Source organism: Ornithodoros turicata, chromosome 8 (assembly GCF_037126465.1).
Source record: "Ornithodoros turicata isolate Travis chromosome 8, ASM3712646v1, whole genome shotgun sequence".
In the NCBI taxonomy this organism is placed as follows: Eukaryota; Metazoa; Arthropoda; class Arachnida; order Ixodida; family Argasidae; genus Ornithodoros; species Ornithodoros turicata.
Genome location: NC_088208.1, coordinates 24,010,082 through 24,025,851, shown reverse-complemented (window position 1 = coordinate 24,025,851; position 15,770 = coordinate 24,010,082). Strand labels below are relative to the sequence as shown.

Genomic DNA, 15,770 nt, shown 5'->3' with positions numbered 1-15,770 from the left:
CGTGCGCAGAACAGCCAACGCCATCACTTATGTACGCAGAGGCCATAGCGCATACGTTGCACTGAAACTCACTCATTCACTAAAAAACAATAATTCTTGTTTTTTTTTTTAAATAGGCGTTTTGGGAACGATCTCCCCGCTCGGCGTGCTGTTCGGAGGGGATTCTGCGCTCTGGGCCGACTTCACGATGGACAGTGCCTATGTTTTTCTTAGAGCCGTCTGAGGAAAACTAGGAAAAACATTCACACGCTACAGCCAGTACTTATACTATATAGTTATATTGTGCAGACGAAATATATTGTCTTGTACATGTGCCGCTTTATTGTATGTCTTGACATGTGGTTGTCGCCTGCGCTAGCTTGTACTACGCAATCCTCTCAATTTTGCATTTCGGATGTACTCTGCGGCAGATATGAACAGATTAGATCATGACAAGCTATCAACATAATCGACAGCCAACATTATGTATATGGGCGAACTGTACTTCACACAGAAGAACCTATCAAAATCAACACAGCGTACACTTTCTTCAATTGTCACAGCTCTGTATACTCTGTACAATCGTAAAAACAGCTAATATCCCTTTCTTTCATGGAGTACTAAAAACCATGCAGAATTATGAGACGTCTACGAAGAAGAAACGGAGGCACACAACTGGTACAAAGAGGAAATAACGGAATGGAGAACAACAATGGAGACATCTCGTATAGGGTTCTGTCAACATAAGCCCACTCGGAGCGGTATATAGCTATACGTGGCATTTTCCAGCACAATCGCTTACATATGCGTTACATAATGCAAGCGCCGGTCGACTATGCTATGTATTGATCGCCCCGCGAACATCCTGCCCTTACATCGAATGAGATAGAAGAAAAATATCGGTTGCTGGCTCGAAGGTGAGATATGGTAATCCAGCGTACATAAACATTGGATTTCGGGAAAGGCGCCCACCGGATTTCGCAGCTCAGGACGATACCTCAGGAAAGGAACATGCGGAGGGAGAGGGAGAGAGAGAGAGAGAGGCTGTCTGTCGCAGTTTCTGCCGTTTTAAAACTTCCCGCATCGATGCCAGCTGACGCTAAGTTTTCTGTCGTTCCTTGCTTTTATATTTTATTTTTCTTCATCCAGTTTCTTTTTATACTTCAATGGGGGTGGCTTTGTTTTTATTGCAGCTTGACACCGTTAAGATTGAAGAGCTCGACCCCAAAGTCGTTACCCTTCTTTTTTCTTTCCTTGCTCGGGAAGAAACGGGCGTTTAAACGCAGTTTTTGTGCGACACTTTATACACGTTTTTGCTTTTTTGGGGGCGCATCTTTCTTAGCGGAACTTTGAAGAGAAAACAGGTTGCAGGCCGCCACGTTGTTATTTACGCATATAGCTTCAAATTTTCCACAGAGATGGCGTTTCTGTGTCCCACCGTGCGTGTCAATCAGCGATGGCGCGATCCTTCTTACTGGAAAGTCTGAGGCATACTTTTAAACTTTTAAAGAGTTCATTCAAATTCATATATTTTTGTTTCCATGGTAGTGCGTTCCCTAATTTCCCGAATCCATGCTTAAATTTTCGTCGACCCGAGCTGTATAACGAATTATTGTTGAAATTATAAATCATATAATTCGGAATGCAGGAATGCAGGAATAAATCATAATCGGAATAAATCATCGGAATGCAGGCGGTTCGAAATTCCCGCGCAGATACGTATGCGTGACGTCAGTTTGACGACATGGTGACGTCATGAGGCGACGAAAGAGCGCTGGAACTGCTACTTCTGCTGCCAATGATAAACTTCGCTATCAGATACAACCTTGGCAGTATTCAAATAAAATGTGCCAATATTTTTAGCAACATAAAGATTTACTGCTCGAACATATCTTGTCACCTCTTGTCTGAACAGCTGGCGCGGCCAGCACTCCTGGCGGCGAGCGCTGAGAGAACAGGTTGAGGGAGATCGCCACTGACGTTTGTCAGCGGCGCAAATTCCCTCCAATAAGAAATCTTTCAATGTTGTCAAGGGCTCCCACTTGAAAGTCGTTTTGAGCCTAGCCCTGTGTCAATGGCATAGGATGCCGGAGATGAACTTAACACGAGCAGCACCGGTCATATAACACTTATAGAGCGTTCCCTCGCTTTAATCTCCCGCTCTTTCGATGTCACTCCTCCTACTTAATATCTCGAGAATTGAACGTTTCGGCTCCCACGGGAAACGCTATCCTAACGAAGCTATTACTTCGAAGCGTTTCTATGCCTCTACTTCATAATATTTCACAGCCTAGTTTCGAGTAAGTACCCTTGGGCTATGCATTAGACTTTATCGAAATAGGGGGCGTTTACACAGTATGTGATAAATCTGCCTCGGTCTGGATATGTGTGGCGAGCTTTCGAAACAGGTACGCGTAAATTCTTGCGAGTTCATTAGCGGAGCTTGGCCCGCGGTGTATTTGGACCGGGCCATTCGTAACGGCATAGGCGGACATGTTGGTATTGAACGCTATAATGAACACGCTCGCCCAAATGACTCGCGACCCCCGATTCCTCGGGGGTCAAGACGGCACGAAGCAACCCGATCGCGCAAAGTTTAGACATTAATTTCTGAAGTGTGCACCCCAGCTGTTATACACACCATGCTCTACAACAGCACGGACGGGATTTGAAAGGGGTTAAGATCGGAGCCTTATGGGTATCAGAGAAGGATGTGCGTACGGAAATAAAGCTTCTTGCTCACACACAGGGATTGCGCTGCGACGAACAAAGAGTTTCACGATTTCGAGCCAATCGTTGGATTGGACTGAATTGGAAAAAAAGAAAAATATGGAGAGGTTAGTTCCGACCCAGTCAGAACTGGCTACTCCAATCGTTTTTATTGCACTCTTTGTTTCTTTCCTTGTGAGAGAGAAAACTGTAACATCGTTCTCTTCTGAGAAGCGATTGTTTCACTCATTCTCAGGAATGATCGACCCGCGTTATCTCTCTATTTTGTATGTGCACCATGGTTATGTGTTCATTGTCAATAAATCACGTTTTGCCCTAACATTTGTCCTCTATAATACATCATACCCAGCGCACTTGCTACCACATTCTCAAAACACCTAAAGCGTAGTGGTGCTGGCGTTTCTTGTTGGACGTTTCCTGCGAAAATCACGTGTTTGTAGAGAAGAGACGCTCGTCTGCAGACATTTCAACAACATATAACGATAGTAGTAAGATGTAACATTTTTTGCACCATATGTCGATACGATTCCTTGAAGATACTGTTTGACGACACGTGTCTGAGATATGCACCTGGTGACACGCGATCCGATAAACTCTTTCGCTGATGTTGCCTCTTATCTCCACTCGTCATTGTCACCACGCAATACACGACTTTACTATATCGTGGTGTTGACTGATAAAGTACGCATGCTCCGTGCAGCGATAAATCACTTGTGCGTGCGAAGAACCGGCAGGAACTGAACGGGGGGGTACCACAGGTAGCAAAGGGGATTGAAATATAGTGGAGTGCTAGTGTCCGGTATCTCGGTGTTTCACTGGTGGTACGAAAGTCATGCTGGTCAGTCGAATGGAACTTTACTGTGACCCTCATCGTCTTATTTGCGTTGTGTTGAAGGAACTGAGAGACGTCCTAATACTATTACTTATTTAAGTGGAGATATGACCGTATCGTGTACAAGTACAGCAAAGTGATTGCTGGTGAGTTTTCTTTTGACCATGGCTGCCTCACGGCTTAAAAGCTCGAATTATTATTACAGGGCTTGTCATACCCGTTTTTGACGTGTCTTGTGGTTCCTCACGTTGGCTAATATTAGTTAAGACATGCTTTAGTTTATGCTCAAGCCTATCAACGTGAACATTTCGCATGCACTGACATTTTTAATGTACTATAAACATTTTATTTTACATGAACTATATGAATCTCAACACATCTCGCGCATAGGTGAAAAAAAAACAATACGCAAAATAAATCTCTGCCTGCTTGAAGCACTCTAAACAGAGCTCAGACCTACCATCGCTTGGCACTCACCATTAATTCATACTCTCGTGTTAGCATCTTTCAAGTGGGGTAGGGTCCTGTGGCTACCACGGGGAAATATCCCATGTCATCATTACTTTTCCTTCATTCAGTTATTGCTGATGTTGTTGTTCGGCTTGTGACATAATCGGGGCACCTGGGCAACCAAATACCGCAGTGGGGCAGTATACCGAACGGTACAGTAGCGTAGGCGTTACTTCTAGTTAGTGACGGTATCTCTTTATTGGGCAGCTTTGGAAGAGGGCACCTATGTGCTTTCAGGCCCCAAAATAAGTAAGGCAAAGTCACTGTGCACTCAGAGGACCGAAACAATGTTTTGCGCAATTATTATTTTGGGATGCCAAAGCGCTTGAGTAGCCTATCCTAAAACTCTGTTTCTCTTTGTTTCTTTATAGATATTTAGTGACGTTAGCATTGCGCTACTTTTGTGTGGAGCTGCGAGCAAAGTTAATTATTTCTTTTCGCAGTTTCGGTGACCGCTACAACACATGATAATGGATTGTTTTACAGACAAGCAGCTGTAGTACCATATGTCGTGAACATCTGAAGCTTTTTCTTCTTTTTTTTTTCATGTGACGTATTACTAGAGTAACACGTGATGAAACCAGCGCATAAAAAAAATAATATTGCAATGAAATGCATACGTTTCTAAATTTCATTTCCGTTGTCTTGATTTCTGGCAGAGTGGCTCCAGTTAAAAAAAAAAGAGATACAAAATAAATGCAGCAATACGGCCGATTTCCACACTAACGTTCTATGTTATGTCGCAGTGGCATTTAATTATTAATTATTCCCAGCACTCGCCGCCAGTTTTATACCAGGTACCTGTGGCACCCCAATGTTCGTACCAATCTTTCTAGCTGTTAAGGAACGAGCCGCATTCTCTACGCACTCATGCGCGTCGCTAATTTTGCCTTCGTCTTGATGTTTGATGGTAGTATCTAACTGCACCAAATCCGGCAAACACAAGGCGTGAACGCGCTACAAATGTGTTGGCCATTCTATAACATGCATTGGCTTCAAATTATGAAAGCGCGGACAGCGACTCCGAAACTATTGTTTCTTCGACAGGGATCGATATGCCGTCCTAAATGTTTTTACCAAAGTATTAAATATCACCTAATATCCTGCATCGCGTACATAGCATAAATACCAGTAATCTGATTATTACCAGCGGCATTGCTGAGCGGCTTAAGGCGTAACCAAGGTAGTGCTGAAGACTGGAAGGTGGTGCGTTCGAATCCTACCAGCCGCTGTGCTGGTTGGTTTTCCGAAGACTTTCCAGACGAATATCGGCAGTTCACTTTGAAGTCGGCCCAGGAGGCATACTAACTTCCCCCGTCCCCCACTCCTTCCCGCTGTGCCTTCTCAATCTGTCCGCATCTGTACGCCGCTCCTAGCCACAGTTGCTTCGCGGCGCTGTTTTTTCTCTTCTAAGAAATATATTCCCCCACAGTCAATACTTAAACCTATTTCATTAAAGACACGTACTTTAATATTTAAATCCCCGGAGGTTCCTAAGCAAATTGCCAGAAACTGAAACCACGTTAGTCAGGAGCACAAGAACAACCTACTTCGGCGTCGGCGGGTGGTGGTGGTGGTGGTGGTGGTGATAGGGCTTGCCGTTGTCGGCCTCACGTATGTGGGCAACGTCACGACTCACGCCCTGGGGGAATGTGCGTCCTGGGCCGACTTCTAAGCGTCCGAGGAACCCGAAAACCCAGGTTATCTCGCCCTCTAAGCGGTTTACCTGGCCAACAGGTTCAAAGCTGCTTCCAATGAGGCTCGTGCAGATGACGTCACGCACAGCCTTTGAGCGCCTTTGAGCCACGTGACTCGGGAAAACATGGGAATGCGTCACAGGCGTCATACTGCGGGCCGAATGAGCCAACAGCGCGTGTTTTTACAATATAGGCTCGTAATTGAATGCACACTGCAACAACTCACGGCATGCCCTGCTACAGTAACTCCGGTGTGGCAATATGTTTTTCCCGAGTCACGTGACCAAACGTGACGTCACTGCACATGCCTGGTCCTCCAGCGTGTTCTCGAGCAGCGCTCGCGACGCCATTGGTTGCCACGACTTTGCTGTTCGTTTCAATGGATTTGCCTAAAACCTGAAATCTGATTAGGAAAACCTCAAACTGTCAAATATGTATGGTTGCTTTGAGGCAATCGCCAAGATGAACGGTCGCGTGATTGATTGCGTATTTGTGTGATTGAATATCTCGCACAGTCCCCACTCATGACCGAGTATGCATATATTATCCATCGACTATATGATTCAGTGCCAGCCCAACGTAGATCTTGTCTGCGGGTACTCCGGACACGGTGCTACGCATAGGGTACTCCACGGCAATGGCCTGCACTAACTTTGTCATGTTATGACGAAATGAAGTGACCAGCAATAAATTAGGCTACAGCTAAGCCACCTTCCAGGTATTCCTTCTCGAAACGAGTAGTATCGCGGCGCCGTCTGCAAAACTTAACGCCAACTTGTAAATCGACCAGTGCATGCCACCATTACTTGTTGCGACACCTGCTGTGCCCCATACTAGAGCATGAAATCTGGGTCTCGTGCGCACATCTAGATGGCGCGCGATGCCTGTTACAGTTCGCTTGATAATGTTTCATAAAGCGATTTCATTATTTGTTATATTGCCTTATTATATTCATTTATGAAGAAGTCTTCAATGGACAAGATGAGTAGACCATAACCTCGGACGTTTTAAACCACATACTTACTTGAAACTTGTGAGAACCACCTATACAAAAGATCCTCAAGATGGCAGCATCGTAATGTCGTGGTCATTACAAGATAGGTTGACAGGTGGCTCTACAGGCCTGCTTCGGTACATTCACTCAAATTTTTCTCGTTACTTATCTCTCTGGCCTCTCCCTGTTTGTTAGCGTCTAACGTAATGTGCGAGGATTCACGGTGTTGATAAAGATACTCAAGCGCAAGTGGAAATAACGATGTTGAATACAGTTCGGCTGTGTTGTCCTTAATTTCGTTGGTCATAGATTAACATTAATAACCGATCGCATAGATAGCCTTCCAGGCTAGATTCATAAGCCAGTACATTCTTTAGAAGATGATAGCGCGACATAAAACGAATTACTAATTGAGTATACTCCCAATTTGCATTTATTATGAATCATTCTGAAATATGATGCTGGCGTGTTGATAGCGTTCACTTACATTAATTATCAGGAATGTTAATTGCCCATGCATATGAAGCTGCACTTATGATCTGCATTAGAAAGCAATGCTGCGCGAAATACATTTTTATCCGCTTATAGCTTCGTCCTTTCTATGCGTGTAGCTCGTGGGCATGTACCTCTTAATACATAATGTGTTCTACAAATAGTGAAGTAAGTCAAATTGGGTACAAGTTGCTTAGAAACACTGTCCTCCGCGAGTGGCGTTACTGTACTGTGTGCCTTCAGGTTTCATATTTTGAGATTTTGGGTGCGCCTTAAGGAACCTTCAGGTGGACGAAATTAGTCCAGAGACCGACTTCACTGGCGTCGATGATGATCATAGTTGTCTCAGGACACAGACGCCAAGTATTATCGGTAAGACAAAGCATTTGCTAGTCCGTCCGTTTGTGACGGTTTCCTGTAAAGCGTGCTTTGCCTGCACTGGCCCGGTGCACCCATGAGAAGTTCGCGTGCAGGAGAAAGTGTCAAAGTGTACGGTGCAGCTCCATAACTCGCCACATTTCTTCGCAACACATCTGGGAAATGTCTCTGTTCACACAGCGTTTCCGGTATACTTACAATTTCGCGTGTCTGTAGTTCTCCCGCCACACTTTTCGCAATAACAGCGTCGTCACATTAACGCTGGTTCTGTCGAGCGATATAGAAAGGTCACCAAACAAACGCGATGGGAAAGCAGTTAGTTCCAAAAGAGGTTAGTTCCAAGTCTAGGGAGCTTTAATCTTATTTCATATGCTAATGCACGTGGAAACCAGGTTTCCAAATTATATATGTAAACGACAATACAATGATTTCTTTTTTAAATTTAAATCCAAATTTAAATTCTGTGTTAGCGCCGCGGTGGCTTTGAGCGGATTACAGATGTGGACAGATGGAGAGAGGGCAGCAGGAATGAGTGGGGGACAGGGGTGTTGATATGATTCCTTTGCAGACTTCAGGGGGAACTGTGCCGACATTCGTCTGGAAAGTCTTCGGAAGACACAGGGGAAAACCTCAGACAGCACAGCCGGTGGTAGGATTCGAACCTACCACCTCCCAGTCTTCAGCACGGCCTACAATACAATGAGAGGTTACTGCGCAGCTATGAGGACCTACCGGTCCCGTTCTATGTTTTAAACCCATGGATCTACTTCTGTAAGACTTTCTTGAATGGGCACTGAAGTGCAAATGTCTCTGCCCGCCGAATAAGAGGTGCTGTTACCTTGACAACAACGCAAAAGGAACGGGTTTTATTATCCGCGCCGTTAGTGATCGGAGATCGTTTGAGGAGACCAATGACACGCCGCTCCACTCGTACGCTCCGGAAGCGTAATTTGCAGTTTCGTCCGCGCATAAACGCATAAATCAGGAACGACGCAACCGATGTTGCTGGTTCCTTTTGCATTGTTGTTAAAGTAACGACATATTTCATTCTGCGCGAAGAAATTTTCGCGCTTTAGTCCTCCTTCAACACTCCTTACATGCAAAAGAACCATGACAGAATTGTTACTCAATGCAGGTTTGTTACCTGGCACTAATGAAGAAACTGTCTTTGTCCTGTGACGCTGTGTATTGACTTCGGTTGCTGTACGTATAAAGCAAACTACCTGGTTGTGGTCTTCTTCCTTGTGTTGTGCAGGGTTCGCCAAGATAAACTTTGGGGTTTGTAGCGGAGATAAAACAAATAGAAACAGTGTCGGGAAGCTAGTAGCTGTTATAGGACGTATTATGCACCAAAAATTTCTATCGATACTGCCACTTGGCCCGTTTTTCTGCGGATAAATCGTGGAGGAAAAAAAACTGCTATACCTGTGTTTCCAATCGGCTATACCTGTGTTCTAGCTCCTTCCGTCAGATGGTGACACGGTCGAAGGCGGCGTTGCAGACGATATCGAAACCAAGTGAACAAGTGGATCTGAACTTCTCATATTTCGTTAATATGGTTTCGATATCGTTTGCAATGCCGCGCTCGATCGTGTCGCCATCTGACGGAAGGAGCTGAAACACGGGTATAGCCTATTGGAAATTCTAAGGCAGCGGCTGTTTTTTTAATTTCCACGATTTACCCGCAGAGAAACGGGCCAAGTGGCAGTATCGATATAAAATTTTGGTGCATAGTACGTCCTCTAGCGTCTACTTTAGCTTCCCTAGACTGTTTTTATTTGTTTTATCTCCATTAAAAGCCCCAAAAGTTTATCTTGGCGAACGCCGTAGTTTCTGTTAACCACCAGAGCGCCTGCTTTCTCACCTTCGCTGCGTGTGCAAACTGAACCGCCTGCATTCACCATAGCGTCCTCCGCTTCGGTCAATCGGCTCAGGTGATTCTGACGATATCAGGCCGAACCTTTTCCTAATTTTCAACGACAAATTCCACGAAATCACCACACGAGGTCTTATTAACATTTTATTAGGAATGTTTTAACACGTCATCTGTTTCTGGTCAACAATGAGTGTAACCATCGAAAGCACTCCCAACGTATGCAAATTAGATAAACATCCAAACAGTTCCTTCCTTACCCGAACCTAAACGTGTATTGCGCTTGTTAAAAAACAAATCTCCTAGAAGTAAGTTAGTTATGCTACCGTTTGGCCACTTGTATTCCGCTTGTATTTACACAACGGTGACTGCATTTAAAGCCGTGCCACTCTGTGCTCAGTACAAGTGTTCTATTTTATCGACTCTGTAAGGCAAAAAGGTAACAGTAGGTCATTTGACTAAGACGCCTCGATTCCATATTGTATTCTTTTTAAAGATGAACAAATTATCTTATCCTTAGACCCGCGTAACTTAGCAGTAGCAGTATTTAGATATCTAGATCTGGTGTTCCTTTACACATCGGTACACATACTGCATGTCCAAATGAAGAATCCGCGTATGCGAACTAAGTATATAATAGAAGAACAGCAGCCATTCTGTGTGTGTGTTGTTAGAAAAACTAAACTAATGTCACTGAGCACTAGGCGTTCCACGCTTGCGTGGAGGAGCGGATTTCAAAGACAATTTCTACTTTCGCAAAATATTTACTATCGAATCTTTACTCTTTTCAATTGACGCTTGCATAATAAATAAAGGAGCGACGATACAAGAACTCAGTCGTAGATCAAGGAAGATAGTGAAAATAACAACGTGGCACCATGATAGTGAATGAAAGACAGGAAGCTGAACTTGTAACAAGCCTCTCTCTGCCATATAGTTCGTGATTAGATACACGTATAAACAAACAAACAAATAAATAAATGCGCGTAATAATATTTGTCTCATGCGCGAACGGAGAACGCCGACAAATTGTCACAAAATCAACTGTGTTTGTTTCTTTGTTTCATGTACAGCTCCCGTCAAAGTTAATAATCACACTGGGGAAAAATATTATGTCTCGCTTCCGAGCGTGATAACAGCCACCCTGGGTGAATGTTAAGTGAAAAAAAAATCGTTGCGTTAAACTAACAAAATAATTTTGTTCAATTAAGATTTCCGCTAGGCCCCCAAGGGTTGCTGTGATCGCGATTAACTCTGACGGGGGCTGTACCTAATAGCATGACACTGCAACTCCAAGGCAACCACCTCATTTGATTGGGTGAAAGCTTCCGCGCCACCCTTCATACATATGTACAAGATATGAAAAAGGAATATCCAAACTGACGATCTTTTTTTTTCTTTTTTCTTTTCTTCTTAGCGTAAAGTGACAAAGGTCTAGGAAGATCCAGTTGCGCGTATTCCGACAGGGAAGTCGCGCTCCAACCGTACGGTGACAGTATTATCTAAGAAGGAAAATCAAAGGATGCAAGCCTACAAAAAGACACCCCTCCGCATGACGATAGCATTGCAGGGGGCGCGAATGAGTATTGGTCCTTGAATACCAAAAGAAAGGAAAAAGGAGCGACAACAGTAGTGTGAGAAGAAGGCTACAGGTAATGTTATACCTCGAAAGAGTTGTACATGCATTAGAGTCAGGTCTAGGTATCTTGAAATTGCGCGCAGTAGAAATATAATGTTCCCCCGTACATCACCTCTTCTCTCTTTGTTGCTAGACGCAATAAGTTAGAATTTTTTTTTAAAGCTCGTGTGGTATTTACGACGAACCAACCTTCAGCTTGCTCTGTGATCACAATTCGTTTCAAAGTGGTTTCATTTCTTTCCTTTTATTTTTCTTTTTTTTAGTCACTTCGCTTCAACTTGTAGCTGCGAAGCGAGCGGTTTAAAAAATAGAGCAATTATAATGATGATAAAAACGTAGAAGTCAACAAAAGTAAACGGTAAAAAGATAGAATAAAATGTTATGTGGGTAAAACGGTTTGAATATAAATTAGCCGATGAGATTTTTTTTATGTTTCGGATAAGCAAAAACAAAAGAAGGAAGCGTTGTTAGGCAGTTCAGTTTGTTTCCGTGTAATACGTTTGTGCAGCGTTTAAAGATTACTATTATTAGCATTCGTATAGCAGTTAGTGCACGGCTCTCTTGATGTGCGTGTTTAATTGAGCAAATATGCCTTATGAATGATATTGAACCTGCGTATTTTTGTATACATCGCACATAACCTTGATTCGAAACAAATGCTGATAATCGAAGCTTGTTTTCGAAAGCATTTTTCTAAATCATGCCAATATAGATTAGATTCGAAAAAAAAAAAGGTTAGATCAGATTAGACTTGATTAGAATAAATAAAATCGTTCATGGATTTCCCAGACATCGCAGCGTAAACTAGCTTTGTGAGTTTTTTTATTTTTTTCCACGCTGATTCTGCGTCCGTGCTACCAAAATACTGACTGTTGAATACTTCCACAGTTCAGTATTGATTTATCCTCCCTTCGCTTCAATTCAATTTACTCTTATTTTTCGGTGTCCATGAAAGACCAGGATGGTCTGAATAAGGGAATGTTTAGATATTCTGCAGACAGTGTCACATTTCCTTATATATTGGGAAAATGTCCCCTCCCCACCCCACGACCGTGTGTCACGTTGTCTTTATTGTTCTACGCCTGCATGAGTAATTTCACGGTGCTTAGGAGTGCGCGCCCGTTTCTTTTGCCTACATTGTATTACAGTGCGATGTCCTGGAGAGATCCGCTAACGACCGAAAAAATCAACAACAAAACAGAAACAAATAAGTAAAAATGCCGGAGTAGCAATTCCATTATTAGCAGTGTCAGCTTCATGACACATGCAGACTGAGCATTGAGGGGTCACCCAACAAAGTGTGACCTACCCTATAACAAAAACACACACACACGCACATCGCAGAAATACGCCCGAGTGATAATAACGTGTTTTCCAGTACGCTCGTCAGTTAGAAGTACTGCATATCAGGGCTCCCACAAGCAATGGAATATGTATGCGTTTCTGTTTTTGCTGTTGCATGGTGAGGATCCTTTAAGCCACTTTCCTTGAGTTCATCGTCTTCTTGCAGAGCAAACTTCGTAGTCTTCTGTGCACAAAGTACTTCTTTTTCTTCTTCTTCTTCTTTTTTTCACGTCTACTTGATGGTGAAGTGACAACGCGATGATGATTGAAGAATGGAGACAATAATTAACTGTACAAATGTCCCGTTCACATTACGACGGGCACGTTCTACGAACATGTGATCGTCTTAGTTTATGAAAGAGTCCTTTTCTTTCTATATGTTACATCGGTCAGTCCGGGCGAGGGAAACTACGTGTGTGACAGAATACGTAGCCGTTTGTGAGTGACGTAGAATCCGAAGTAGGCTTCCTTGGTGGTTTGTATTCACAAACGAGGACTTTCTCTGAAGTGTCTTCTAGTTGCGTGCAGGCAGGTTCCTGGCTTTTGGCGTCTCGTCTTGAAAAATTTGTACTCTTCAGCATTATGCAGGTGGTTGCCTTTCTCTTCTCCCCAGCTCGAATGTTTGTAAATAAACAGATATTTCCTCCTCCTCCGATATAGCTCACGTGACGTCGAATGCGTGCAACGTCATTAAAATTAACAAACATCAGCGGGCTACGAAGTATCGTGGACAGTTGGTATGTTGTAGCCGTACTTATGTCAGAGACTAAAGTTCTTTAATGTACCTCTTCCTGTATTTTACTGTTTATGGCTATAGTTTAGTGCTTACTAGCTCGACTGCGAACTGTGCGTTTTATTCGTTGGCCAAGGCGTTTCCGTTTATCGTCCAAGTGTCTAACAGTGGCACTCGTAGTCGAACCGGGATATGTGCGCCGAGTTCGCCTCCTCGTCATATTTCAACAATGAGAACACAGAGAACTAGCAAAATGTAAAAATAAAACGTCCTGGAGATATTTAGTTTACATTCTAGTTGATGCTTAGACAGCCACCAGAGAAAAAGCATAGGCATACGATTTGTGATCTCCGTCGTCACATACGTTGCGTCCTAATATACAGGGTGTGTGCAGGTAATCCCCAGTGACATTTGCGGACGTAACTCGTCCTCCACTTACCTGAGGAGCTTCCCGGTGGCGCATGATGGCGTATTTATGCGTGCGAAAGCTGCAGGAAACTCGTGGGAGCCACACTCAATGTAAAAAGTAAACAGAACGACGAAAACATTGACTTTTGTGCATTAGAATAGGACAGCATGGCGGTCTCAGGAGTGCTATACTCGCACATCACTAGGGGAGGTATGGGTTCAGAAACCGAAACTACGTTTCATATCGATGCTCATCGGAAGGTGCCCCCAGCGGTACCTGCTCACAACTATTCTGAGACCGCCATGTTGCCATATTCTGATGCGCGGAAGCCGATGTCTTCGTCGCTTTGTTTTTTTTATATTTATTTTTACGTAGAGTATGGCGTCCACGATTTTCGGCACTTTTCGTGCGCACACATGCGCCGCCATCATGCGCCACTGGAAGCTTGTCTAGCAGGTAGATAACGAGTAACGTGTGCAAATGCCACTGGTGTTTATCTGCACACACCCTGTACATAGTATTAAGATGACTGATACCCTTGCCACAGGGGCAGTCTTCAACGACCATTGAAACCAAATGCCATTGACCATGTGCGCAGCGCCACGAAGCGCGTAAGCCGAAGGGCGTAAGGCCGTAGGCTTTAATCATGAGTGAAGACTGTCCCTGTGACGAGGGTATTACATGTTCAAGCCAAGCTGAGGTCCGGTTGCCAACGGCACGTGCAAGAAACAGGAATATAGCCAGCTTGAGCGCTTATGCGCTATATGCGCTTCATAATTTGCAGCCTTCGTAACATTTCTTTAGCCGGAATTCCGCAGGCATCTCGTGCGGTTCCATAACCGTATGCCAAGTCACCACTGGCTAAGCCTATTGCTCGGTGTAACGTTTCCCGATCGACTACGCAGTCGTAATATGTACTCTGTCTGCCGTTCTGCCGTCTGTCTGTTGTTCAAACGAGCAGCGAAGGCACCCCCATGCATTTTTTCGTTTTTTTTTTTCAGCAGCGTATTGTGCAGCAAATAACATGGCCAGTTGACCTACATTGCGCGAGAGAGATCGTTGATCCGCACGCCCTCTACAAACCTCTCCCCTCCTTTAGAGAGAGCCCGTAAGCGAATGAGTGACGCTGATGTCACTCCGTGACGTAGAGAGATTCCGCCGCAAGTGGCGCCGCCTGGTGTCCGGAGCAAACGAATTTTAAGTGCGAATTGAGATATCGCGGCTGCTCGCTACGGTGATGCTATGTCACGCCTGGACATCGCTACCATTTTCGGGGCGTTCTCGTTGATTTAATTGCGCACTGACTAGACACTTTTCAGCAAAAATGCTTTGTACGGGGCCATTGATAGATTCGCTAAGCAGAATGGTAAATGTCACTTCATTGTTCCTTTCGAGCGTGATCGGTTTGTTTCGCTTTTAGTTTCTTTTGGCTGTCTAAGACTAGCAAGCTGACTTTGCCTGTAGCTTTGGTCGTCGATATCGGAACGCCTCTGTACGTGACAGCGCTTTAAACTTCACAAACAGCTACGTCACTGTCACACGGACGAGTTCCCCGTCGCTTCACACCACCATGAGAAGAGCACCAACAGCAGGAAGCACTTTTTTTCACAGAACCGTTTCGTCATCCTGTCATATAATCGACTCCTTATTCCTTTCGAACTCATCACTGGAGATACTAACGGGGCTGCCAGTGTTGCCACATATCTGCAGTTCGATCTCCGCTAGCCTGCTCTCCACCTCCCATTGTTGCTGGCTCAACTTGACGCTCATGGTGGCGTTCTCCGTTTCCAGGGTAACGAGCCGCTCTCGGAGTCGCTTGATCTCAGCAAGCAGGGCTTCTTGGGACGCTTCTCGAGTCGGTGTGTGGGCTCCTAGAGGGCTGGGACCGGCGGAAGAGACGCCGAGGAGTGGGCTTGGCACGAGTAGGTGCGTTGTGGACGCCGGCGAGGATCCCAGGTAGTTCTCGCTGCCTGGTGGACTTACGGGGTACTCCATCGGGACAGATGGCTCCGGGTGCGAGTAGAAGGGAGCTCCCACCGAGGTGATCGTCGGCGGGAAGCAGCGTCGGTGATCCATGTTGGGGAACGGGTTCATGTGGACGCTTGTGGTTTGCACCTGCGAGGAGAGCATACCGGTTGATGTTGGCGATAAAAATAATAG

At 44.6% G+C, this 15,770-nt stretch overlaps 1 protein-coding gene and 1 long non-coding RNA gene across 2 annotated transcripts in view; one reads left to right on the top strand and one right to left on the bottom strand.

Moving 5' to 3' along the window:
* LOC135366736 (uncharacterized) overlaps positions 1-15,770 on the top strand; it is a 329,450-nt gene that overhangs the window by 100,817 nt on the left and 212,863 nt on the right. The window lies entirely within an intron of this gene.
* LOC135366735 (cyclic nucleotide-gated channel rod photoreceptor subunit alpha-like) overlaps positions 14,049-15,770 on the bottom strand; it is a 205,994-nt gene continuing 204,272 nt past the window's right edge. The window contains exon 5 of the mRNA XM_064599592.1: positions 14,049-15,725. Coding sequence (XP_064455662.1) covers positions 15,240-15,725 — 486 coding nt within the window. The 3' untranslated portion in view covers positions 14,049-15,239. The remainder of the gene's footprint in view (positions 15,726-15,770) is intronic.